We start from the raw sequence: 26599 nt of genomic DNA, 5'->3' as shown, positions 1-26599 counted from the left end.
TCGAAAGTGCTGCCGGGGGGGTGTGGCTGAGGCTGAGCGCCGGTAGTGATGGCGGAAGATGGGCGCCGGCCCGAGTGAGCCATGTATCTACGAGAAGCTGGCGGACAGCGTGGAGGTGCTGCGGCAGTCCGGCGAGCGCTATGGCATGTCCGAGCGCGACATCGAGAGGTTCGTGGCCCAGATCCTGGAGACCAATGAGCCGCAGAGGGAAGCCCGCAGATACCCTCGGTTGGTGGCGGCGGCGAAGGTGAGAGAGCGGCCCCGGGAGGGGAGAGGACGCAGGGCTCCGGCCGTCCGGGGACGTGGGGCGCCCGGGATGGGAGGGGAGAGGACGCGGGGCTCCGGCCGTCCGGGGACGTGGGGCGCCCGGGATGGGAGGGGAGAGGACGCGGGGCTCCGGCCGTCCGGGGACGTGGGGCGCCCGGGATGGGAGGGGAGAGGACGCGGGGCTCCGGCCGTCCGGGGACGTGAGGCGCCTGGGAGGGAGGGAGGGAGGGAGGGGGGGGGGGTGAGAGGACGCAGGGCTCCGGCCGTCCGGGATGGGAAGGGAGAGGACGCGGGGCTCCTGCCGTCCGGGGACGTGGGGCGCCCGGGATGGGAGGAGAGAGGACGCGGGCCTCCGGCCGTCCGGGGACGTGGGGCGGCTGAGAGGGGAGAGGACGCGGGGCTCCGGCCGTCCGGGGACGTGGGGCGCCCGGGAGGGGAGAGGACGCGGGGCGGCTTAGAGGTACCGAGGGATACGGGTGCTAGGTAACACGGGGGGGGGGGGGGGGGGCGGGTGGTGGTGGTGGTGGCCGGTTACGTTTGGACATCCCAGGGAGGCAGACGGCGACCAGAGGTCCTGCCCGCCCACAACTGGTCACAGTTTTCCATGGGTTCACTCTAACTGGGTTTGTTGTTAATCACTAGTTTTAAACACCTTTCCGCTACCCCTCCCTTGCGAAGCCACTGGACTTTGGCTGGAGCTTTATAGTCAAACGTAGAAAGTTTGTGAAGAATTATTAGTTATGTACGGTCGACTTTCATTTCCTGATTCCTAACAAAGGGAAGTACGTTTGGCTAAAAACCTGTTGAGTGGGTGATTAAGAAGATAGAATGGCGGAGGATCTAACCATGCCCTTTATTAACTTTATAATTTGTGTTGGGGAATGGTAGATGGCTGCTGTAAAACATGTAAAGACAATTAGTAAATATTTTAAGCAATACAAACAATCTGCTGGAGGAACAATCTCCAGATTCCATCATCTTTGCTCTCTTGTGTCTCCAGTAAATATTTTGAAATGCCCTTGTGTACCATTTAATGGCTTGAAATAGCTATGTAAATCAAATACTAAAAATCAAATCAATATGTTTTCTAAACATTTTCTAGAAAACAAACCAGTAAGAGAATTGAAAGGTGCACAATTATGGGGGTCTATGTACTCCATTTCTCACATTTCCTTACAACATAGGAGTGTTGCTCATTGATTCAATGCCAGTTGTCAGAGCATTTCCATTCCAGCCCCCTCCACACTTTTTTCCCTGCTTCCTATTCTTTCTCACATGCCCAATAACACCCCTTGATTCTCCTACTACCCACCTACACTAGGAACAATTAGCCTGACAATCAACACATCTTTGGAATGTGGGAGGAAACCAAAGCATCTTTGGGAAACCCTTGTCGTCATGGGAAGACTGCATACTGACAACACCACAAGTTCGAATCAAACCTGGGTCATTGGCGGTGTAAGGCAGCAGCACTACCTGCAGTGTCATCCAAGGGAGGACATTTTTCTCTTAGGAGAGAAGTCAATATTCCTGGGTCAGGATCAGGGCAATTTGTGGAAAGTTTAAGGGAGAGAGAGCTAAAAATTTATTTTTGTTCAGAGAGTGGTAGACATTTGGAGTTTACGCAAAGAGATGGAAGTACTCACTGAGTGTAGGAAGACAGGAAGTAGAAGCAGGAGTCATTTGGGGACTCATGCCCAATTACTCATTCATTTAGATTATGGCTAACCTTTTATCTTAGCAACCACTTCCCTGCACTAACCCCATATCCCTAGATTCTCTTAATGTCTAAACATCTGTAGATTGTTCTGTAGTTTATATTCAGTAACTGAGCCTCTATAGGCCTTGTAGGTAGAGAATTCCTAAGATTCGGTAGCCTCTCCTCACCACATCTGGAATGGCTGACCCCTTATTTTGAGACAATGACCCTTTGCTCTCAACATTCCAGCCATTAACTCCACATCTATCCTGTCAAGCCCCTTAAGAATTTAATATTCTCAATTAAGAATTTTCAACATCACCTTTTCTAGACTCAGCGTTCAGGCCTTGTCTGCTTAGTTTCATACAAGAAATGCAAGAGAACACTTAAGAGAGAAATCAGGAGGGCTAAAAGAGGACATGAGGTTGCTCTGGCAGACAAGGTGAAAGAGAATCCGGAGGGTTTTTATAGCTATACTAAGAGCAAAAGGACAAAATTAGTCCTCTTGAAGATCGGAGTGGTCATCTATGCGTGGAGCCAATAGAGATGGGGGAGATTTTAAATGGATTTTTTGCATCTGTATTTACTCAGGAGGCAGACACAGAGTCTAGAACTGAGGAAAAGAGAGTAGTGAGGTCATGCACCGTATCCGGATTATGGAAGAGGAGGTACTTGCTGTCTTGAGGTGAAATAGGGTGGATAAATCCCCATGGCCTGACGAGGTGTCCCCTCGGACCTTGTGGGAGGCTAGTGCAGAAATTGCAGGGGCCTTGGCAGAGATATTTAAAACATCCTTGGCCACGGGTGAAGTTCTGGAGGACAGCTGATGTTGTCCTGTTGTTTAAGAAAGGGTCTAAGAATAAGCTGGGAAATTATAGGCCAGTGGGCCTGATGTCAGTCATGCTTAAATTATTGGAAGGTATTCTGAGGGAGAGGATATACAAGTATTTGGATAGATAGGGCCTGATTAGGGGTAGTCAACATGGCTTTTTGCGTGGCAGGTCATGTCCAACCAATCTTAGAGTTTTCTCGAGGAGGTTACCAGTAAGGTTGATGAAGAGAAGGCGGTGGACATTGTCCACATGGACTTTAACAAGGCCTTTGACAAAGTTCTGCATGGGAGGCTGCTCCAGAAGGTTAAGTCGCTTGGCATTCAGGATGAAGTAGTCAATTGAATTCAATGTTGGCTTAGCGGGAGAAGCCAGAGAGTGGTAGTAGATATTTGTCTCTCTGATTGGAGGCCTGGGACTAGCGGTATGCCGCAGGGATCAGTGCTGGGTCTGTTGTTGTTTATCATCTATATTAATTATCTAGACGATATTGTGGTAAATTGGATCAGCAAATTTGCAGATGACACCAAGATTGGGGGCGTAGTGGACAGTAAGGAAGACGATCAAAGCTTGCAAAATGATCTGGACCAGCTGGGAAAATGGGCTGAAAAATGGCAGATGGAATTTAATGCAGACAAGTGTAGGGTGTTGCACTTTGGGAGGATAAACCAGGGTAAGGCTTACACAGTGAATGGTAGGGCACTGAAGTAGAACAAAGGGACCTGGGAATACAGATCCATAATTCCTTGAAAGTGGCATCACAGGTAGATAGGGTCATAAAAAGAGCTTTTGGCACATTTGCCTTCATGAATCAGGGCATTGAGTACAGGAGTTGGGATGTTATGTTGAAGTTGTACAAGATGTTGGTGAGACCAAATTTAGAGTATTGTGTGCAGTTCTGGTCACCTACCTACAGGAAAGATATCAATAAGCTTGAAAGAGTGCAGAGAAAATTTACATGGATGTTGCCGGGACTTGGACCAGTGTTGTAGGGATTGGTTGACTAGGTTAGGACTTTATTCCCTGGAGCGCAGGAGAATGAGGGGAGATCTTGTAGAAGTATACAAAATTATGAGGGGTATAGATAGGGTGAATGCATGCAGACTTTTTCCCCCTCAGGTTGAGTGAAACTAGAACTAGAGGTCATAGGTTTAGGGTGAGCGGTGAAATATTTAAGGGGAGTCTGAGGGGGAACTACTTCACTCAGGGTGGTGCAAGTGTGGAATGAGCTGCCAGTGGAAGTGATGGATACCGGTTCAATTGTAACATTTAAGAGAAGTTTGGATAGGTACATGATTGAGAGGTTTGGAGGGCTCTGGTCTGGGTGCAGGTAGATGGGACTAGGCTGAAAACCAGGCTAGCATGGACTAGATGGGCTGAAGGGCCTGTTTCTGTGCTGTAATGCTCAATGACTTTATGACTTCCCTTGTATAATGAATCTGTCATTCCAAAAGTTGTTCTAGTGAACTTTAATTGCAGTTCCTTCTTTGCAATTATACCCTTCCTTATGTGGGGAGGTCATACCTGTATGTAGAATTTCAGATGAGGACTCACCAGGGCTCTTTATAAAATGATTTATATGAACAATTGATGTGCTGATAATCTGGCATCCTCGGGAGTTTGGTGGTGTCAGATGATTAGTATAGTAAATTTTCTAGTTAACCTGATGAATTTAAAGAGAGTGAGAAACTGAGCCCCAGTGAGTTTAAAGGGAGTGTAGGAAACAGAATTCTGAGTTTTACTGGTAAGTTTCAGCTTGTATGTTTCATCCTGTCAAACAAGTTGAAGCATACAAGTCCTCCAGACCCCAACTCTGGCCTCACATTTGGCCCACACTCAGGACCTCAGCTCTGGCTGGAGAACTTCTGATCCCAGTGTTCCAAGCCCCAATCCCAGCTCTGGCAGCACACCTGGCCCACGCTCCTAGTAATACACGGCTAACCTCACAGGTCTGTGGATAACAGGAACTTTTGTACTAATGAGTGAGCCAGATGCCATACCATTGGGATTTCTGAACAATTAGATACCAGGTTATAGTAGTAGTAGTAGTGGGAACTGGAATTGGATTGGATATTTTTTTCTTGTCAGCTTGGGTATGTTTGAAGTAGAGGAAGATACAGCTTCTATCCCGCTGTTTTAAGACTATTGAATGGTTCCCTAGTTCAGTAAGATGGACTCTTGACCTCACGATCTACCTCATTGTGACCTTGCACCTTACTGTCTACCTGCACTGCACTTTGTACTGTAACACTTTATTCTGCACTCTGTTATTGTTTTAACTTGTGCTACCTCAATACACTGTTGTAATGAATTGACCTGTATGGATGGTATGCAAGACAAGTTTTTCACAGTAGTTCGGTACATGTGATGATAATAAACCAACTTACCAAACACTGATGAGAAGAATGGGGGATGTTTTGTATTCCTCTGGAAGAGAGACATAGACACTATCTTCAAGTTAGGATTCTGAAATATCTTCCACTTGTTTATCTGAGTGTACTTCCAACTGTACTCAAAACTCGACATGATCTGGGACAAAGCAACCCCTTTGATTGAATCCCCATTCGTCATCTTGAACACTTACTCCTTCTCACAGCTATACCACTGTCCTACTTTGAAAGTATATTAACACCTCCTAAACCTGTAGTGTTTACCAGCTAAAAGGATAAGGGCAGCAGGTTGCACAAGAACACTGTCAACAGCATGTTTCCCTCCAAGTTATACACCATTCTAATTTAGAAATATATTGTTGTCCTTTCATCATTTTGGAACTCCCTGCCCACAGGAATCGTGGGAGTATCTTCACCAGAAGGACAGCAACTGTTTCAGAAGTTGGCTGACTAATACCTTGTCAAAGGCATTTAGGGATGCTGATAAATAATGACTTGCCAGTACTGTCCAAATCATGAAAGAACTGAATAAATTAAAATCAAGATTACCTTATTTGCTGTATCAAAATTCTAGAACTTGCTACTGAAAAGCAGCTTGGAAGTGTGTTAATCATAAGGCTTGTAGTGGTTTAAGAAGGCTGCTCACTGCTACATTCTCAAGCGTAATTAGGGATGACTGCATCCCATGAGTGAATTTTAAAAACAACAATAGGCCAAATAGCCTACATCTGTATAGTAAACCTCTTGTGATTTCAAGGATTCTTCTCAAAGCATATACATTAGCTGTTTTTCAGGTGCATAGTTTCATCAGAAATGTTTAACATTTGGGAAAAAAACTGATTTCCTGAAGACAGCTGAATCATTATTCTTGATCCAAATTTTAGAGATATTTTTAAATGGGTTTACAGAATTTTAAATTATTTATGATGGGAAGTGGGTGTGAAATGTTTCCTGAATGCATGTGAGTGCTGTATAGGAGCTTTGCCTATCAGCCTGATAATGAGTCAAGCAGACAGTGAGAACGTGCTCCCTGCAATACTTTAAAAATGGAATTGATTGTAAATATGGTAATGTCCTCTTTTTTTCCTGTGTAGTGAATATCATGTGATTGCTTGATGGTAAATGTGTCAGTTATTCTTTTCTGGTATCATCCAGCATCAAGTTGGAAGGGAAGGATACTTCAGTTTTATAAAACACTTGATTAGAGAGAGAAACTTTGTTAACATTGAAATAACCGTTATAAACAAAACAGATTTAATTGTGCTACTTGGTATGCTTTAAATCTCATTAGGATTAAAACTATGTAATGTTCCTGGATGTTTACCGTTTGTTTTTATTAATGTGGAATGGAATTTCTAAATATTTACTGTTAATGAAACAGGTAGAAATATCTTGGAGGAATGTAATAAATCATTGTGAACTGATTGCTGGTAAAGAATAAAGATAAAAGTGAACAATGACCACTGCTACTTTCACAAGCACAGATTGGATTGCATTGCACATCAAACATAGCAAAATGATTTTACCTAGAGTGAAAGTATCATTTGAATATATGCAATAATTTCACCTGTTAAATGCATAAGAGAGGGATTCATCTGCTAATTGTACAAGAGAAAGAATGGGAGAGCCAATAAATAAGGAAATCTGAGGTGGAATGGAGGGAATAAATAGGAAAAAGAAAATCTAATGTGGGGAATAAGAGAAACATGGAGGGGCAAATAGAATTTAGGACTGAGGTAATATCAAGATAGTGAGAGGACATTGTGAGTAATGCAAGATAAACTGGGGGCCCATTGGGCATGGTCTAACTATTTTATGGCAGAGAATATTAGTACAACAGTCCTTATCTGTGGACTGAATGTAAGCAGACCTTTTAAGTAATCTGTTTTCTAGTTCTAAAGGCTGAACTATTTTCATGTGAAGGAAGTAATGAATAGGTATTTTGAATAGTTGTGAAAAGTTGCAGTTTCAGGCATCTGTGCATGTTTTATGCTTTTAAAAATCCATAACTCACTTTTGCAGTAGAAAATCTATTACTGAAGTGGAATACCAAGCATCATAGATTTTGAGGTTGCAAATTGGATAAATTGTCTGTCAAAAGTAGAAATATGATCCTTGTTAATTTGCTTAAGTTAACAAATATTGTAATTTCAAATTTTGATGGAATGAAATTATCTGCTTTACCTTCTGACAGATTGTGGTTGCCCTGGGGCTCCTTATAATAGCAGCCTGTTCCTTTATCAGTCTGTATGGCAGATCGCATTACCAAAGTAAAGCTACAGAAGATCAGAATTGGAAGAATCCAATAATTGGTCATGTCCGTCTTTTACACCTACCTATTGCGAAGAAGTACAATCTGGAAGGTAATATATTTGAAACCTTGCTGAAGGTCACAGTGTGCATATGAAATTTGTGCAACCATGTGGAATATATTTAGATTTTCAAATGTTTAACGAGAAAGCTTAGAGTCATAGAGATATACAGCATGGAAACAGGCCCTTCAGCTCAACTCGTCTGTGCCAACCAAGGTGTCTTCCTGAGCTGGTCTCATTTGCCTGCATTTGGCCGATATCCCTCTAAACCATTCCTATCCTTGTACCTGACCAAATGTCTTTTAAATATTGTAATTGTTTCTGCCTCTGGCAGCTCCTTCCAAATACCCACCACCCTCTATATGGAAAAATCTGCCATTCAGGTCCCCATTAAATATTTCCCCTCTCACTTTAAACCTATGCCCTCCAGTTTTAGACTTTCCTGCATTTGGAAAAAGACTGACAATCTATCTTATCTCTGCCCCTCGTGATTTTATAAACCTGTATAAGGTCACCCTTCAGCTTTCACCGCTCCAGCGAAAACAGTCCCAGCCTATCCAGTCTCTCCTCATAACTCGGGCCTCCCAGTCTCAGCAACATCCTTGTGAATCTTTTCTGCACCTTCTCCAGCTTAATCACATCCTTCCTATGGTATGGCGACCAGAACTGCACACATTATTCCACGTGTGGTCTCATCAACATCTTGTACCACTGTAACGTGACATCCCAACTCTTGAACTTGGTGTCCCATCCATTGAAGGCAAGCATGCCATGTGCCTTCTTCACCACCTTGCCTACTTGTGTCACCAGGAAACTATGTACTTGTACCCCTAGGTTTCTCTGTGTACAACACTCACCAGGACCCTGCCATTCACTGTGTATGTCCTACCTGTGGCAGAATCTGCAGATTCCACATTGGATGGATGCACAGAAATGAAGCAGAGACAAACTTTCCTGAACTCTGTTAGTAAATTCTTGGGCACCTCCATTATATCTAAAAGATCTATTGATCCAAGTCTTAAATGTCCTTAAGGACTGAGCATCCACACTGCTCTGAGACATCCATCAGATTGTCACTGAGTCGTGAATTGCATTGTAAACATCTGTTTGAATCTGTTTTCTATTATGTCGTTAGGTACATGTTACGGAGGAGAGATTATCTGAAACATAAATTATTTTAATATAAGGCATGGTCAGTAAATAATATTATCCTTGGAATCAATATTCCTGCTTAAAGGACTGAAGATTTTGCATTTTTGCATCTTAAAATATTTGTTCTTGATCAGAATGGGAGACTGAATATTAGAGTATTAGATATGAAACTAGGCAGATAGAAACCAAGTGAATGATTTTTATGATTAAAATGAAGGTGAGGGAGAGATGGGGAAGAAAAATTGAAGTAGCCGGGGAAAAAGAGTGAGGACTTACAAAAAAGAAGATTTTTGTCCTTGTGCAGTGTTTTAAGTTTACTAGTATAAAGGGGCAGCTATAATGTGAGTATTTATGGTATCAAGACAGAAACAGACCCTAGATTTGGCAGCATTTCATAGGAACCACTGTTGTAGGAAGTAGAAATACTCCATTTTCCTCTCTATTTCTAAGTTTGGCACCCTTGTTGATGAGCAAATGCACAGTACTCCTGTTCCCCTGCCTTCACTTGTGGGCTTTGTGAACAGCTGCAAGAATATTTACAGTAGAGGAATTTGGATTTCATTCTGTATATTTTTCTGGATGATTTAGACTTACTACTTTTTCAACTTCTGGATACAATGCCTAATATCCAAGACACACAAATAAACATTTACAAAATGAACTTGTACAAAGTTTGCGGCAGTCTACATTTCTTATTGGATTTTTTTAATATAAACTTCAGACATATTTATCTAGTCAATATAGTTATAACCTCGCAAACTTAATCAAGCACACTTTCATATGGACAAAAAGTACTGGAAATACTAAGCAGGTCAGAGTATTTGTTCCAAAGAGAAGCAGAGTTAATGTTTCAGATTCAAAACCCTTTATCAGAACTGGAAGAGAATAATTTTAAGTTACAGAGAAGGTGGGGGGGTAGAACTGATAGGACAAAGGGAATACCTCTAATAGGCTAAGACCAAATGGGTTAATGTAGCAGTTAGAGGAAGGTTATGTTTCTTTGTGTTACGTGTTGCTTACAATAGGGCTATGGGACGTGCCCAGCAGGTCATTCTGTACTAATGATGAGAGAACAACGGAGCCAAAATGGCTGATGGGTGACTGGCAGAAATATCTAGTTCTGATACAAACAGGAAAAAAGAACAAGTTTGCCTAAAGTCAGACAATTCAATATTGAGTCTGGAAGGTTGCAGTATGTCCATAGAGAAGATGAGTTGTTTGTTAAGCTTGAATTGGGCCTCATTGTGATAGGAGGCTTGCTGAGTGTTTGCAGCAGTTTCTGTTTTTAGTTCAGATTTCCAGCATGTGCAGTTCTTTTGATTCATACTTTCATAAGGTCATACTTCCTGTTGACTGGACTCATGCTAGCCCTGACTTCCCATTTTCTCAATGTGGTAAGAAAATTAAAGGAAGTTTAGAAATAAGTAAAGCCGGGTCTGAATGTAGGAATATTTAAATTTTAAAATCATGATTAGTCTAAATATCTTTTTCAAAATACTTCTAATGCAATTTGTTTCATCACTTTCTGTATTTTTCTAATTAACTGTCAATCAAAAAACCATATAAACACTTGTATTTAAATCTGTTGGGTAAACACTCAAAGTAATGTTGGCACCTTTTCAAATATTTGCATTGGTTTTCTCCTGGATTTCTGTAGCTCTCTGGTATTTTGCTGGGGTGCAATTTTTAGGTCAGATGCCCATGTGTATTTTGATTTTGCATATTATACCAACATATCCTATGATTATTCATGTTTTGTCCTGTTTTCCCCTCTCCAATATTGTTTGCATGACCCTTACCTTTAGTTGTGTAATTTCTTAAACAGCTTAACCCCTGATTTACTGCACACTGTGTTATAAGTTGGAATTTGCTCACTTCAAAGTCCGAGCACATTGTCATAGCTGATATTTAAGTGCAGAGAAGTTTATGAGTAGTTCCATTAATTCAGTCATTCAAAATAATTTGCTGCCTTTTGTGTGTGTAAATGATCCTAGGCTCTGTTGGAGGAGCTGAGGATCTCTCCTGATCTCCTGTTATCGGTGCTATCAAAAGAAATATTGATTTTCTTATTTATTCAATATTTGGACTTACTGCATAGAGTAACTAGTTGTGTAACAAATTATTTATGGTTGAAGGAAATTTATTAATGGAATTTAGTTCAGGTTTAGATTAACAAAAAACATCATTTTAATTGTGGGTCTGAAATTGTAATAACGTGGGAAAACATTGTTAAATGTTTGTTTTGGATTCATCGCTGTTCTCCAACACAGTTATCATTTCTAGCCATGGAAGTTTAAAAGTCTCCTAGGGTTTGGACATAATACATCTGGAAATTAAAAGTGTAATGTAACACATTTGAAACAGTAAATCATGCATGAGGAACACAACTGCATGACTATCATTTTGCTTTAACTTTTGGTGCAGCTATAGATGGTGTCTATCATTGGAATTTAGAACTAATGTTAAGGAAAGACAAGTCCTTGAGTTAAGTGCAAAACATTCAATGTTGCTATAACAAACTGTTTGCGATCATATTGAAGTGGAAAGCTGGACTTCTTTGTTAACTTTTTATATATAGAAAAAAAAACAAGTAGACCATTGGGCCATAATTGTAATGATTACAAGAGTTTATTTTAGTTTGATATCAGCAATTTTTAGTAGTAGTAAAACTTCAACTATTCTAGCTGACTGCTGTCTATATGTTCTCCACGATTTATCATCTGTGCTTGATAAGGGAAGTAATTTTTCAGTCTCACCAAATAAAATTGCAGGATGCTATGTAGTCTGAAGCAACAACGGTACTCAATAATAAAAATCCTGTAGCAGGTTGTGACTTTGATCTGACATTCATTTCTGAAGGGTAATATAGATAAAATGTGCAGGCTTCTGTAAATAAAGTTTTCAAATATTTTTCTTAGACTTGCAACTTGTTTATATGAATTCTTTGAAGTTATTGCCAGTATTTGAAGAGAGCACAATTATCTTAATTTGTTTTGAGCTGGAAAAGTAGTAATCTCGTGGACTTTTGCCCTTTTTTAGTATTGCTTGTATTGCCTCAGAATTCTGGGTCTAGATTTTATGATTGGACTCAAAGTACATAAGAGGTAATACTAAATCTATCCAAGTAATTAATTGTGTTGCACTTGTAACATCGTGCTTAGTTTTAGGTGCTTTAAGTCAGGAAGATATCATGTCATGTAGAGAAGATCAGGACTAGAAGAGTGGAACTTGCTTGAAATGTACAAGATCCTAAGGGTTCTTGACAGGGTGGATGTTGGAATGACTTCCTTACTGTGGGAGAATATAAGACTAGGGGTCACTGTTTTAAATTAAGCAGTCACTCATTTAATGCAGATGTGAGATGCAGGTGTTTTTTCTGAGGATCATGACTCTTTAGAACTGTTTTTCAAAGGGGAGTGAAAGCAGCAACTTTGAATATTTTAAGACGGAGATAAATAGATTTTGACAAGCATGTTTCAATAAGATTCATTATGATCCTGTATAGCAGAGCAGGCTCGATGGGGTGAATGGCTTATTTCTTTTAGTTTGTATATTTAGCTTATTAAGCTTAAAAGAGTGCAGAGAAAATTTACAAGGATGTTGCCAGGACTTGAGAACCTGAGTTATAGGGAAAGGTTGAATAGATCAGGACTTTATTCCCTGAAGCACAGAAGAATGAGGGAAGATCTTATAGAGGCATAGAAAATAGAGGGGTTATAGTAGGGGGAAAAGCCTGCATGTATTCACCCTAAGGTTGGGTGAGACAAGAATTAGAGGATATAGGTTTAGGATGAAAGGTGAAATATCTGAGGGGAAACGTCTTCACTCAGAGGGTGGTGCTAGTGTGGAACGAGCTGCCAGTGGAAGTGGTAGATGTGGGTTCAATTGTAACATTTAAGAGAAGTTTGGATGGGTACATGGATGGGAGGGGTTTGGAAGGATATGGTTTGGGTGCAGGTAGATGGGATTAGGCAGAAGATCAGGTGGCATGGACTAGACTGGGCCCAAGGGCCTGTTTCTGTGCTGTAGTACTCTATGTCTCCATTTGTATACTAAAGAGCTTTGAAATGAAATGAGAAAAGCTTGAGCATAAAGGTTCGGATAATTTGACATGTCCAAAATTGAACAATGTTATTAATGTAATGGAGGTATAATTTATTAACATTTGTCAGTGAGGGTAACCGGAACAAAGTTGCTGCAGAATGCTGACAATTTGGATGAAAAGTTAAATTTCTACACCCAATTTGCTAAGTGCTCTTGAGCTGTAATTTAGTTGCAAGAACATAAGAAAATGGGAGCAGAAATAAGCCACACGTCCTCTCAAGCCCACCCTGCCATTTGATGTAATCTTGGCTGATCTGTCCCTGGGTCTCATCTCCTGTGCCATTTCCCCATTTCTCTGATCTTTGCAACTAAGTATCTAAACTCCTCTCTAAATACCCCCCAGTGATCTAGCCTCCACAACCGTCTTGAGTAGAGAATTATAGAGATTCACCATCTTCTGAGGCACGTTCTTATGCTACGACACTGACTGGACAATGCAGCCTTGTTCAGTCCTTGCCTGAAATAAAAAGCAGCCTTTGTAAAAAGAATAGAAGAAAAAATGTCTTGTTGCTTTTTTCACAGAATTTTTTAAATGCCCAAGATTACCTGGCCATCAGTTTTCTCCCAATAATTCATCTTTGTTTTCATCCCTTTTTTTAAATATATAAATTACAATTTCTCCATGAATTATCTTCCTTTTAGTTGGCTTTTTTTAAACTTTGAAATTTTTTTTAAAGTGGCATTTGCCTTTTTAACAAAACATGTAATGCCAGATACATCAGACTGAACAATAGGTCAAGAACTGTGTCAATGCAGCAGAATTTAAATTAGAGCCAATTCTTGTTGTGCAGAGCTGGACAGATTCCTCATAGGACATCATCTTTTCCACATATGCAGTTAAGTGAAAGGGTGTTAACTTTTCATTGCTAATATAAAACATTTGTGTTGGAATAAAGCCCCTTCGTTGAATATGAATTGACTTGAACATGGACAAAAATAATCAAGAAAAATTCTCTTTGCTTGCCTTTCACTTAAAAGTGTTTACCGCTTTCAGTATGCACATATACACTTCCATATGTGTGTGTCTCATCTCTTTCCTGTGCACAATTCTAAATTCTGTAACTCTGGGGATTAAACAGTAACACAATGGTGAGGAATATTTGCAGAGAGTAAATGTAACTAAAGGGAGTACATCAAAGTTTGGAGCTTTATGGATAAATAGATTCTAAAAATGCCAATTCTAAAATAAATCATTATTGGGAAATCACATCATGGAAAACTAGTCCAGAAGATACAGAAAAGTAGTGATTGTACTGATGAAAACTGATGGTCAGCAGAAAGGAAAGTGTAAAGAGCTTTTATAAATGTAATAAAAGGGTAAGGATTTGATTACAGTTAAGCATAAGACCATCTTGTACTGGGAAAGGATGGCATTGCTTTGTATTTTGCATCTTTTTTTAAAATAGGCTGTCAAATGCAATTGTTATGATGCATCGTGAGGATTGAGATTAAAAGGAGAAAAGTTATTTAGTCCAAATGGGATACAGGAATTGTGCTAAAATTCTGGAGGATATGAATTGTCACATCTTCTGTTCAAGAAATGGGAAAATGATGGTAACAATATGGTGAATTCTACCTCTGTGTGGACCATTGTCTGTAACCCATAATAAAGGATGAAATTCCCTTGGGACAGTTGGAACAGCCTAGACATCCGGAACAAACAACACATCTGTATTTGTATATTATCATGCATTTCTGTGGATGGATTTAATCTCACCAATGAAATAGGAAACTACAGTTACGTATGTGTACTTCTACAAAGTATTTTGATAAGTTGCTACGTGAAAGATTGCTCAAAGATGGGACATGGAATTAATAAGGATGTTGCCACAAGGATGGAGGAGTGGTTAGAGGACTGAAAGCAGAATAGGACAAATGACTGGTTTCCAAACTAGCTGAATACGAGTTCATTGACTGTCTCACTAAACTGTGCTGGTGGCTTTGTTTCTTCAATTAAATAGGCTTGACAGAAATCATTTTTTATTAATAATTTTGAAACTATTCCATCAAAACATTTGTATACTCACCTGCCAAATATAAAGAGTAAATACGCATTTCATCAAAAGTAATACATGCTTAGATGCCATGTGCATATGGCAGTAATGTTAATTTTGGCAAAAAAGAAAAATACAAATTGGAGTACTGGGTTACTGGAGTGCACGTATTAATAAATTTCAATTATTAACAATGGAAGTTTTATTTCGCTGATCTGTGAATGTGGGGGGGGGGGGGGGGGGGGGGAACATTTGTCAAAGTTTACTAATAAATATCTGCCAAGCCTATTTCTGAATGATTTGTATCTTGAAGAAAGATACTAAATAAAAGGGCATAGACAACAGTAACAAAAATCCTAAGTTACAGGCAAACACTTTAACAGAATAACAGAGGAATGGTGAAAAGAAGTACAATGTAAATATTAAGATTAATAATTAAAATATTAGTGTTCTTGACTGGAGAAATAGCCTATGGATTTGACTGCTGAACTTGAAGAAAAAGCAAGATGCTTTGTTAGTTGTATTTTAAAGTACAATTATTTTGTGAAAAAAAAATCCTGATCCTGTATACCTGAACAAGTAAGCATGACTTCCATTGTGTAATGACAATTTCTTTTGTGTTTTACAGCTTTTCATGAATGGGGTCATTTAGGATGTGAGCAGCTGATACCCAACTGTACTGAATGTGCTTCCCTAAGTACTGTTGGAACTGTGAGTGATGTGAAACATATTTCCAAGTATAATCATCGAATAATACAACCAATTGTAATCAAGGTGAGATAATTTAGATTTAAATACTGGTGTTTTCATTCTGAGAAGTTTTAATAATATATAATCTTTATTGTCCACTAGATTTTAAAGAGGCAATATTGTTGGAATTTTGGTTGTGAATCCAATGTCTGAACAGTGTTTGCAATGAGTGAATAAGCTTTTTAAGGAAAAATCATCACTGCTCAAATTTCTGTAAAACATTGTGGTGCATAAAAGTTTCTTAGCAATGGAGATTATTTTTGGTATCTGTAAAATAATTTATCTAAAAGATGTAAAATGATGTAGTGAACAAAGGCAAGCTTTGGTTTGTAAGAAATTTGGTCTACTTATGGAGAATGTCAGTTACTTATGAGAGGAATGATGGTAGTGATCAAGAGTGATGGGGGAATTACTAGCTCATCTATGGTGCGATATTAGTGCTAAATAATGTTAAAGCTAATTAATATCTTCAAAATAATGCAAAATTATAATACCAAGGCCTATTGTTACTATAATTACATCACATTCAATCATATTGCATGGTTCTCGTTGTGAGATTATATATTTTAATGGTCTAAAAGATCTTGTTAGACTGTACGGATGTTCTAAGTAAAGTTAAGTTGGTGGCTTTAGCAAATACCACAGCAATTTTATCCAACAAGCAGCAGAGCCATTATGATTGGGAATTGATTTTAGCAGTACAATTAACTTGAACTGCAGTAAGAGGTCGGGACATGAATCGGGATTCATACTGTTGACTGCATCGTGCCTCCTTGGAATGCTCCTTGTGGATGGCTGATACAGACTAGGCAAGATACAGCTGTGATTCTTTGTGATCAAATAGCCTGCAAATGGTTGTGGAGGTTAATCTGAATAGTATCCACATTGTAAGGTATTGAAAGGTAAAGGACAGTGATGGAACCTTAAGTATTCGTCAACAAAAGGACAGGGCTGATGCATTTTAAGATGGGAAGTAAAATGGGAGTAAAATCTGTTTTAGAGGGGTATTCCTTTGAATCACTGATTCTTTACATCAAATGATTCAGATATCCAATGTGAACAGTTGTGTTCAGGTAGAAAACAAAGTTAGACATCGTTTTGTTTTATTCGAGATTCATGTTCATGTTTCACGATTAGCAGGAATGAACATAGAACAGTACAGCACTGAACAGGCCATTTGGCCCATGATATTTTGCTGATCTTGATACCAATTTATACTAAATGTCCTCTTCCTGTGTATCATCCATATCCCTCCATTCCCTTCATATTCATATGTCCATCTAAAAGCCTCTTAAACTCCACCAAACTGCCTGCTTCCACTACTATACCTAGTAACCCATTGCAGTTACCTACCACGCTCTATGTTTGGGGGAAAAAAAATACTCCTCACATGACCTTTAAGTTTGCCCCCCCCCCCCCCCCCCCCCCCCCCAAAACCTTAAAAGCATGTCCTCTGGTATTTCACATTTCTACCCTGGGGAAAAGGTTCTGACTGTCTACCCGCCTACCCTATCTATGTCTCTCATAATCTTAAAAACCTCTATCAGGTCTCCCCTCAGCCTCTGACACTCTAGGGAGAACAACCCAAATTTGTCCAACCTTTCCTTGTAGTTCATACCCTCAAATCCAGGCAACATCCTGGTAAACCTCTTCTGCGCCTATTCCACATCCTTCCTAAAGTGGGGTGACCAGAACTGCATGCAATACTCCAAGTGTGGTCTGACTAAAGTTTTATATAGCTGCAGCATGACTTCCTTATTCTTATACTCAACACCCCTACTAATGAAGGCAAGCATGCCATATGCTGCCTTTACCACCTTATCCACTCTGTAGCCACTTTCAGTGAACTATAGACATGGACCCCAAGATCCTTCTGTACCTCAATGCTATTAAGGGGCCTACCATTAACTGTATACTTCCTCCTTTCATTTGACCTCCCATAGTGCAATGCCTCACATTTGCCCGGATTAAACTCCATCTGCCACTTCTCTGCCAATATCTGTAACTGATCTATATCCTGCTGTATTCTTTGATAGCCCTTTACACTGTCCACAGCTCCTCCAATCTTGGTGTGATCTGCAAACTTGCTAATTCCCCCATCTACATTTTCATCAAAGTTGTGTGTATGTATGTATGAATGTGTATGTGTGTGTATATATTTAAAACAAATAAAAGATGGCAGTATACCACTGGTCATGGACCCCCAGCCAGAATAGCAGCCTTCCACCCCTTCCGTCTTCTATGGGCAGAGTAATGCACTTAATAGAAAACAGTATAGCAATCAAATTGGTACAATGGTTCGCTCAGGATTATAAACACATATAGTTGTGGGGTTATAAATGGGATTGCAAATTTTGGATTCATTTACATCCTTCTCTCTTACAGCTGAGTGCACAGATTATTGAGGTTTACTGTATGCATTTTTACAAGTAACTGAATATTTTTTGTAAATATGATGCATGTATCAAATTTGCATTCTTTTGTTCCACTGTTTCCTCTAGACTGGATCAGCTACATCATTGTCATATGGGGATTTGAAGCACTTATATACAGAATATAGGGAAGCCATGGACGTATATCTGGAAGATGGAGGGGATCTTGAAGATACAGTCAATAAAAACAGCCTATTTCCAGAAGAAGAATCCAACCTAGTTATTCACTGGTGAGACTAAGTATAGTGAATCTAGTTATTTTCTTCTTAATTCAAAATCCAAGGATTTTTTTTTAACTTTCTTACTGCCATTTGAAACCATTCTTGTTTACCTTTTGTAACAATTCTGCTCAGCATATTCCTTCTTTTATTACTGCTGCAGCATATGATATCCTGTAACCAATGCCTAAAATTGAGTCCAATTCAATTTCTTGACTGAAGTTAATCAATTTAAAAGTGGGAAGTGCTTGACTGGCAATTACAGAATTGCCTGGTTGGCAATATAGCGATTACTATCAAAAACTAGGTTATCAGACCTTCTGAAATTTCAGACATGGGCTGAATACTGGGCAAGTAAAATTTAAACCATGTGAGTACGGGCAATAGCTACTTCTGTTAAGAGGGAGTCTAACGATTTCCCTTTGTTGTCAATATCCTGGAGAATCACCATTGACAAGAAAGTTAACCAGAGCAACAACATAACTAATGTAGCTACTGATTCAACTTCTGACTGCAAAAAGGCTTTCCACTAAACATGTGGTACAATGTAAGCCTGTAAACTCCCCTTTAAGATGCACAAACTCTGACTTGTAAATGTATTGCTGTTCCTACATTGCCATTAGATCAAAATAGTAGGACTTTTCACCTGAAAACAAATATGGGGAAAACTTCATAATACAGACTGCAGCAATTCATGACAGTCACTTACTACTGTCCTTTTGGAGGGCAGTGAAGTATTGCCATTTGCCTTGCCTGCAACACTTAGAGAATAAAAAGATTGTTGGAAAGCATTATAATCTTTTGGCCAAAAGAGATGTCATTAGCAACAAAAAGTGATGGTCAAGTAAAAAAATTCTATGTTAAAAGTCTTCCTTTTATCACTTAGCTCTTTCTATCTACAAATGTCATTACTTATTGTGTCATTTGATTTTCTTTTATGTGAGTGTTTAACTTTGAAATTGTCCATATAATCTATTTACAATTCTCTGACCTGTTTATTGTTAAGCAGTCAAATTAATTAAATGGCTCTTTGATTTTTTTTGCATTTGCCATTCTTAATAGGTTAAATTTCTAAATTCAGTATTAAGATTTTAAGCAGCCTCCACCCGTCTCAAAAAATCTAAATGCTTTTACCTTGTTTACCTCTTTGTGTTTGGACAGAACAACCAACCACAACTTTCCACTATGAGCATTGAGTATTGTCAGCATCCATCAATAGTACTTAAGCTAGGGTAATTTCTTAATTGCTGCTTTTTACTTTAAAAAAAATTTGAATGAAACATAGAGGACATGTTAAAGAGTTTTATTTTTGTAACTGTTACATTGATTTTGTGAGTCAGTAAATATACAACCCACTACTCATTATGTACCTACTGAAACAATAGTGTTTGACTTTATAAATGTTTTAATGATTTCCAGAAGTTTATTGCATGGAGAGAAATAGAGACACTGGTATCTTACCTCATCTGTCTTTTTAAATAATTATTTGAAAATATTATTTGTGAACAGGTAATAGTCAAAAAATATAAATTTATAAGACAGAGCTACACTATTAAGAACCAATCATCGAACATAATTATTACTTACATTATTGGCAAGACTAAAGGATTAGAACCAAAGAAATGCACATAATAATGGTTGGGCTGCAGGGGTAATCAGTAATGATTAATAGCAGATTATAAATGGTTGTTTTCACGTGGTTATAGTCACCCATTAGCCTCTAAATAACCACATCATAATTCTGTGGTATTTTCTAGTGGACATTTATATTTTATACCTGAAGATAATGTGAGAATTTGAGTTGAAAGTAGGTAAAATATTTCTAAACAATCCAGAAATATCCTGTGCAGAAATTTGTTTGCATGCAAGTCCCTGTTTTTTATCACATGATCCTGGTGAGGATAATTGATCAGAAGTCATGCCAAAATGTTAGTATTATGTTTTGTGCTTTCCCATTTTTGCCTACAAGTGATTATGCACAAATGGTTATCCAAGAAAACTCTCTGGTCTAAAGTCATAATCTTGGGAAACCCTATTTTCTGTTAGAATCCGGAATTACACAGCAAACAGAGCCCTTGTCAAAGGGAACACTTAGATGGGAGGGGAAAACAGATTTGTATATTGTGGGGGAAAAATTAAGAATTAATTAAAATTATGATTTACAAGTGTACTACTAGCTTTAACTTCCATCTGCATATCAACCATTTTAAATTATAACAGGTATAATAGTGGATTGCTGAAAACATTCATTTATTTTGTTCTTTCAATTCAGGCATTTGATCCTTATTTTGAAGAAATAAAGCATCAATGGATATGTATTCCTGTATTTTTGAACAATAACCAAATTTTAATCTTTTCCTCAAAATAATCAGGAGAAAACAGCGTATAAATGGAATGCATATTCTACGAGCAATTTTTCCAAATTCAAGCATGTTGCCCTTTGAGAATAAAGTGTCCTTGAAGAAATGTTTAATAACACCTAGCCGTGGTTCTCCATTCCAACTCCTGGTAAGGAAGATTGAAATAAGAGAATTGTGCTCTGTGGCTGAATAATGAACGAAAATGAAACTTTAATTATCTGTTCCTCTTATAAAACTACTACATGAAAGCATTCATGATTTTTAAAATTGGAATAGCAGAGCATATTTTTGCTCATCAGTTTTCTCAACTTACAAAAGGCTGACTAATTTTACAATTATTTCTGTAATACATTTCTTCATTGAATTAATGTTTTCACCAGTCTTACGAATAATGCCATAATTTGATGTTTAGCTTGAGAGGAGGAGGAATCTGAAACCTTTGTCTCAAATTTAATTAAGATAAACTTAAACTTAAAAGGGAAAATTAAATTAAAGTAAACTGGCTGAATTGTCCCTGTATAAACATACAGATGAAAAGTATTTAGTACATTACAAGATCAGTATAAATCTTCAAAAGGCAAAAGCTGTACTTGTACAGTTAAGCAACTATGGTCAGCAATTAATGTAAGAGAGAGAGAGCATGAGAAAAAGTTTTCACTAACACAGTGAAAGTCGCACTCCAGAACACGAGAAGAGCTGCAAAAAGTAAGTAAAGAATAGGAAGAAAGTGACAAGAGATGCAGAAATTATGATATTCTTTGGAGTCATTTGGCAGCAAATCATGGGGTAATAACAAAGGAAGTGTTCAAACTCCTGATAAACGTATGATATTTCTGTCCTGAGGGCCTCGGTTTTCTCCACATGTGAATGTTTTTGAAGTAATATCTGGCTGTTTAACTGAAGGCATGTGATGAGAAGTAGTAAGTTGTGTAAATTAGGGTAGGATGACCAAAATATCCCAGGGTCTTCATATCAAACATAAAATTGGTGTCAAGCCACTTAATGGGTTATTGCTGAGATGATCAAAAACTTGTTTTTGGATTGAAGAGTATCTTAAAGGAGGAATAAAAGAATAAAAACTTTGAGAGGGTGTTCCAGAGCTTGAGGCTTTGGCATTTAAACTCATGGTTGCAAATGGTGTTGCAATTGAATTTGAAGCAAGAGGCCAGAACTAGTGGAGCACAGATACCTTCAGGCTCTAGAATTAACAAATGTTGATGAGATTTTTTTTAATTGGTTATCCATAAATAAAGAAAGTCACCAGCAAAATAAGTTGGATGAATGTTATCTGGTATGAGTTAGGACATCAATAGCAGAGCTTTGGTTGACCTCAAGTTTATAGAGAGTAGAATGAGGAAGACCAGCTAGAAGTGCATTGGAATGGTCAATTCATGATGTAACAAAATTGAATTTGAGAGTTTCAGCAAATACAAAGAGACAGACTTGGGGCAATGTTATGAAGATGAAAATAGGTAGTCATTTGTTGGTGTTAGGCATAAGATCAAAGTTTCATCTGGTCATGAGGGAATGCTGGATTAATTTAAAAGTTCATGGCAGATCGAGTGAGCTTTCAGGTGTTAAGGAATATGGAGAGAAAGCAGGTAAGTAGAATGATTTACTTTAAGTTTACAGCCTTGAAATTGCGTGGCTAAACATGCAATTTGTGACCATGTGATCCATTGCAACAACATTCTTTTTCCTCGGAAGCTGTTCATTAAATTCAGTTGTACTACTTAGTAAAAGCTACTGAAGTGAAGGTACAAAGTATTGCCCTATAGCTGACATTTCATGTAAGCTTTATAAATTAGTGCTGTCATGTGGACAAGGTCAAATGGGGGTGACTATTTTTCTTTCGAGAGGTACATTTGTATACCTTGCATTTGGTTTTATTTTCACAGATAAGACAATTTGAATAAGATGGATTTAAAACTGTCAATACAGGCAGTTTTGTTTTCCTTTTGTTTATTTTCTAAATACAAGTGAAATTTACTGAAATTTGCAAAATACTGTGCATGCTGGAAATCTTAAATAAAACCAGAAAATGCATGTAGCATCTGAGACAGGAATGCAGTTAGTATTTCGGGTTAATAGCCTTTCATCAAAAGTGGGAATAGTTAGAGATAAAGCCAGTTTTAAGAGGAAGAGAAGGGGGGAGATGACAAAAAGAGGTCTAGAAAGGAAAACAGGAAAGATTAAATGGCATTTCTTCTCATCATTTAATCTCCTTTCCCTTTCAGCCTATCAGAAACTTGCCTCTGATCTTGCCTCTTTTCCCCCATCACCCTGAATCACCATTTCCTCTGCATCTCAAAAACTTGTTTTTTAACTAAGTTTTCACTTCCGCTAAAAAGGTCTTTGACTTGAGATATCTCCCCCACCCCCCCCTTCTCCCCCGACCTTCTGATTATATCCTGCATTTTCTGTAGCATGATGAAGTTTTGGTTTAATGGAACTGAAATTACTTTTTGTACCACTAAAATGAAACTGTTGCTGAGTCCATAAGTCATGTAGCTCCATTTCATGCAAAAACAAAACTGGAGATCTGAACTTGGATTATGCTTGTAGAGCAGGATCAGACACAAGGTAAGTATGTTCAACCCATGGTGTTTAATGCCAGGTTTTGGTTGATTTTTCTTCATTAAAAGTTACACTGTACTTTCTGTATCTCGGTATGTATTTCTAAAGAATGAGTTATCTTTAAAATTTCAATATTGGAACTTCCATGATTGCATTGTGTGGTTAACGTAAGAGTGGTTAGATGGCTTCAAACTTTGAATCAGTTTCTTTTCACATATGAAAATTCAGTTTTGGGCTGTCTTTGGGTCCTGGTTGTTCATGTTAATTTCTGTCTATTTAACACAATTTTTTTAGTTCATAGTATGTGATGCTTAGATAGTCCTGGCAGAATTTGCCACTGTAATTGTAAGATCAGCTTTTAAAAAGGCATCGTTTAACAGTTGCCCCATTTTGAGGAAATTCTGGAGCAGTTGCAGTATCTAAAAATAAAAATATTTAAAGTGTAGATTTATGTATAGAGTTATCCAGGCAAAACTGAGCTCTCTGTAGTTAGCAAATTATAATAATTCAAGAAAGATATAATTTTTATCTCTAATGCTCTAATTTTTATCTGACAGTGTAAGTAAAAGTAGCAGAGTTAAATATTATTGTTTTATTTAAATGAATCATCTGCTTTAGGGGAGTAATGTAACTCGTGATTTTTTTTGAAGGAAAATAGACTGTAAAATGCATTTTTTACTTGACTTTTAAATGCTACTTGATTTTTGTCTCTTTTTTTTGTTTTTTTTTGTAGTCCCACCAGCTCCAGATAGAGAACAGCTGGCTGATTGTAGGGAGAGGTAATCTGAAACTTCAGATCAAAGCCTCTGAAAAATGTGCACAACAGTGTGGTTCCTTTTTAGTCCGGCTGGGTGAAGGTGATATTGGTAGGTAGTAAAATTGACTTTTTTGTGTTCTCCTTGTTTTCATATTCCATGTGAATGGATGTGTTGTCCTTTTTCCCAAGTCACCAGCAAAGGAGATGGGCACCATTTAAAGGCTGCAGTCCATTTTAATTAAACGTGAATTTTTTTTTTTTTTACAAACTTGTTATATTCAATTGCAGTTTGCTTTGATTCTATTTTAAATAATTCTAGAAGATGTCTTGGTTTAAGCTTTCATTCTTTCTACTCCACAACTCAACTGGGGAGTGTGTGTGTGTGTGTGTGTGTGTGTGTGTGTGTGTGAGAGAGAGAGAGAGAGAGGGGGGGGGTGGGGATATGGGGTACATGTGCAGAGAATTCTGCTTCCTCACCAGTACCAACAATGAAACAGCCATCACCAGGTTTTGCACTAGTGTGATGATGACAGCTATGTGAGTGTAACACAACAAAAGAAACAGGTGGTTGACAGCTGACTATCAATGTTTTTTCTCTACCTAAATATTATATTTTCACTAATGGATTGTGAACAGCTGTACCTGAATGCTCTGGGACAGATTCCTCTTCATCTTTTCTTTAAAGTGCTCTACCAATCACTGATGCTGTGCACCTGGTTCACAATTGGCCAATTGTATGAACATCCAAATCGCACAAATGTCAGAAGATCCCTCATTTGAAATGGATTAAATTTGTGTCCGAATTTAGCAATAGATGCTGTTGTCTCTGATTAAATCAGACACACTGCCTGTTTCATACACTAATATCAATGGAAAGTCTAGGCTATAGATTTCTACAATGTGTAACTCATGTACACAATTGAAATGACCAGACTATTAAAAGATTTTGGATGATAACTAACTCCTGGTTCCTTTTTCCCAGTAAACTAATGGGGTTATAGATGAAAAAAACATGAATATCAAAAAGATATATATTGATAAACTTAATATGCTGCTTTTCAACAAACTTATTCACTATTGGCTTGAGCTGAATGTAGGAATTGGAATAATTTAATCTTTTACCAGTAATTTTAATACCATAATTTGAAAGTATTGAGATACAAAATATCTATTTTGTTTGATGGAAGATTTAATTTAAATAACAGAAAGAACATTTTTGTTTGCATTGTTCTTGGGATCAAAAATTCCTGCACACACAATTGCAAGCAGCCTGAGGTGGTTTGTAAAATTATTTGTTGTGTTGGCACAATGCCAGTCCTTATTCTACAGACTGCTTTTATTATTAAGATAAACAAAAGACCATGCTAAATAAAGTGCATTGCTCATGGTCAAACAATAAGTTTCTTACTGTTGTTAGAATTCTGCAATATGGCCAAACTGCCATCCATCTCCTAAGTCTTTCCCACAGTCTATGCTCGTTCTGTACAAACCACAAAAATGATTCTATTACAATGTATTTAAAGAAAAGTGCCATGCTGTCCAACAGACTGTTGACAGTATTTACTGTCCATTTGTGCTTCTTCCCATTTGTTAATTTCACCTTATTCAACACTTAGATTTTTCTTCCCTTATATACTTAAGTTCATTGATACTATTCAACTAAACTACTTCATGTGGTGGAGAAAAGAGATGTGATGTTTATTTGTTACACTGTATTAACTTCATTTATTTGATTATTTTAAAATACTGTTTTGCAGTTTTTGCCAATTCAAATTATTGGCAGATGACCATTTCACCAACTGGAGAGCAAACTGTCATTATTTGTGTTGGATCCATCTAATTAAGGATGCTATTGATTATGTTACATTGGTTCTGTGCAAAAATGCCATTTTTAACAAGATTTAAATTGGAAGCAGGAGTGAGCTACTCAGCCCTTTGAACCTGCACCACAAATTAAAGATCATGACTAATCTGCACTTGTGAGTTTAGATTCGCGTTCCAAAGTTAGAATTCAATTTTTACACCTGGACTATCACTTTGAAATCCATTGACTGCATTGCACAAAATTCCTAAGTGTTGTCTCTATGTCATTGACTTTTGAAAAGTCCAATGTAGTTTGAGTTCCAGATGTCTTTCACTTTCTAGTAATCCTCTTTGGCTATGTGTAAACAATTATTCAAGAAAATGTTAAATATATTAAGGCTCATGGAAATAAAATCTATGTACATTTGACTTTTTGATTGTTGTCTTAGTTAACTAATGATGCAGAATAAATTATTAATATTTTCAGGGAGAAGTGACTGATAGTAACCTGTTTCTTTAGAATACAAACAGAAGTTACTGGTCATTAAATAGAATGAGCTGAAGACAATATTAAATTTTGGGGAATAGGTGACAAAATATTCTCCAAGAAAGGAAAATAATAGTACAATACTAACTGCTTTGCCTCAGGCAAAACATTTGTGTGTAAAATTATTTGACTTTTACAAAATAGTACTTGTATCAAATATGTTGACTTGGAAAATTGGTAATAATATTAATAGCACCTCTCCATGTACATAATTTTTATATTTGTATATGTGTAAAGTTAAAAGAATCCTTGAAATATTTTGCCTTGTTTTTTGATAAAGCTAATATTTGAATCAAAATTTTAATGTTTAAACAATTTAATGGTTTGTTCAAAATAAAGTATGTTTCAAGTGTTATTGCAGGCTTTCACTTTTCTTGTAAGTCATAAATGGGGAGAAAACTTTTTGA

The 26599-nt window shown here is 37.9% G+C and overlaps 1 protein-coding gene across 1 annotated transcript; it reads left to right on the top strand.

Annotated features, from left to right (window-relative positions):
• On the top strand, nucleotides 1-26547 carry c20h6orf89 (chromosome 20 C6orf89 homolog). The gene is made up of 7 exons (XM_052035035.1): nucleotides 1-247; nucleotides 7381-7549; nucleotides 15377-15522; nucleotides 18000-18160; nucleotides 20521-20656; nucleotides 23819-23951; nucleotides 25600-26547. Exons 1-7 carry the CDS (start codon nucleotides 59-61, stop codon nucleotides 25680-25682), a joined length of 1017 nt encoding a protein of 338 aa, XP_051890995.1. The 5' UTR covers nucleotides 1-58; the 3' UTR covers nucleotides 25683-26547.
• Nucleotides 26548-26599: the final 52 nt, after the last annotated feature.

This window comes from Pristis pectinata, chromosome 20 (assembly GCF_009764475.1).
Source record: "Pristis pectinata isolate sPriPec2 chromosome 20, sPriPec2.1.pri, whole genome shotgun sequence".
Taxonomy (NCBI): Eukaryota; Metazoa; Chordata; class Chondrichthyes; order Rhinopristiformes; family Pristidae; genus Pristis; species Pristis pectinata.
Note: the sequence above shows the minus strand (reverse complement) of the source record. Positions and strands in the feature narration are given on the sequence as shown.

Coding starts and splice junctions, on each gene's coding strand:
- c20h6orf89 (XM_052035035.1), top strand. CDS start 59: ATGGGCGCCGGCCCGAGTGAGCCATGTATCTACGAGAAGCTGGCGGAC. Junction 20,657..23,818: donor GTTCTCCATTCCAACTCCTG/GTAAGGAAGATT, acceptor TTTTTTTTGTAG/TCCCACCAGCTCCAGATAGA. Junction 23,952..25,599: donor GCTGGGTGAAGGTGATATTG/GTAGGTAGTAAA, acceptor ACTGTTTTGCAG/TTTTTGCCAATTCAAATTAT.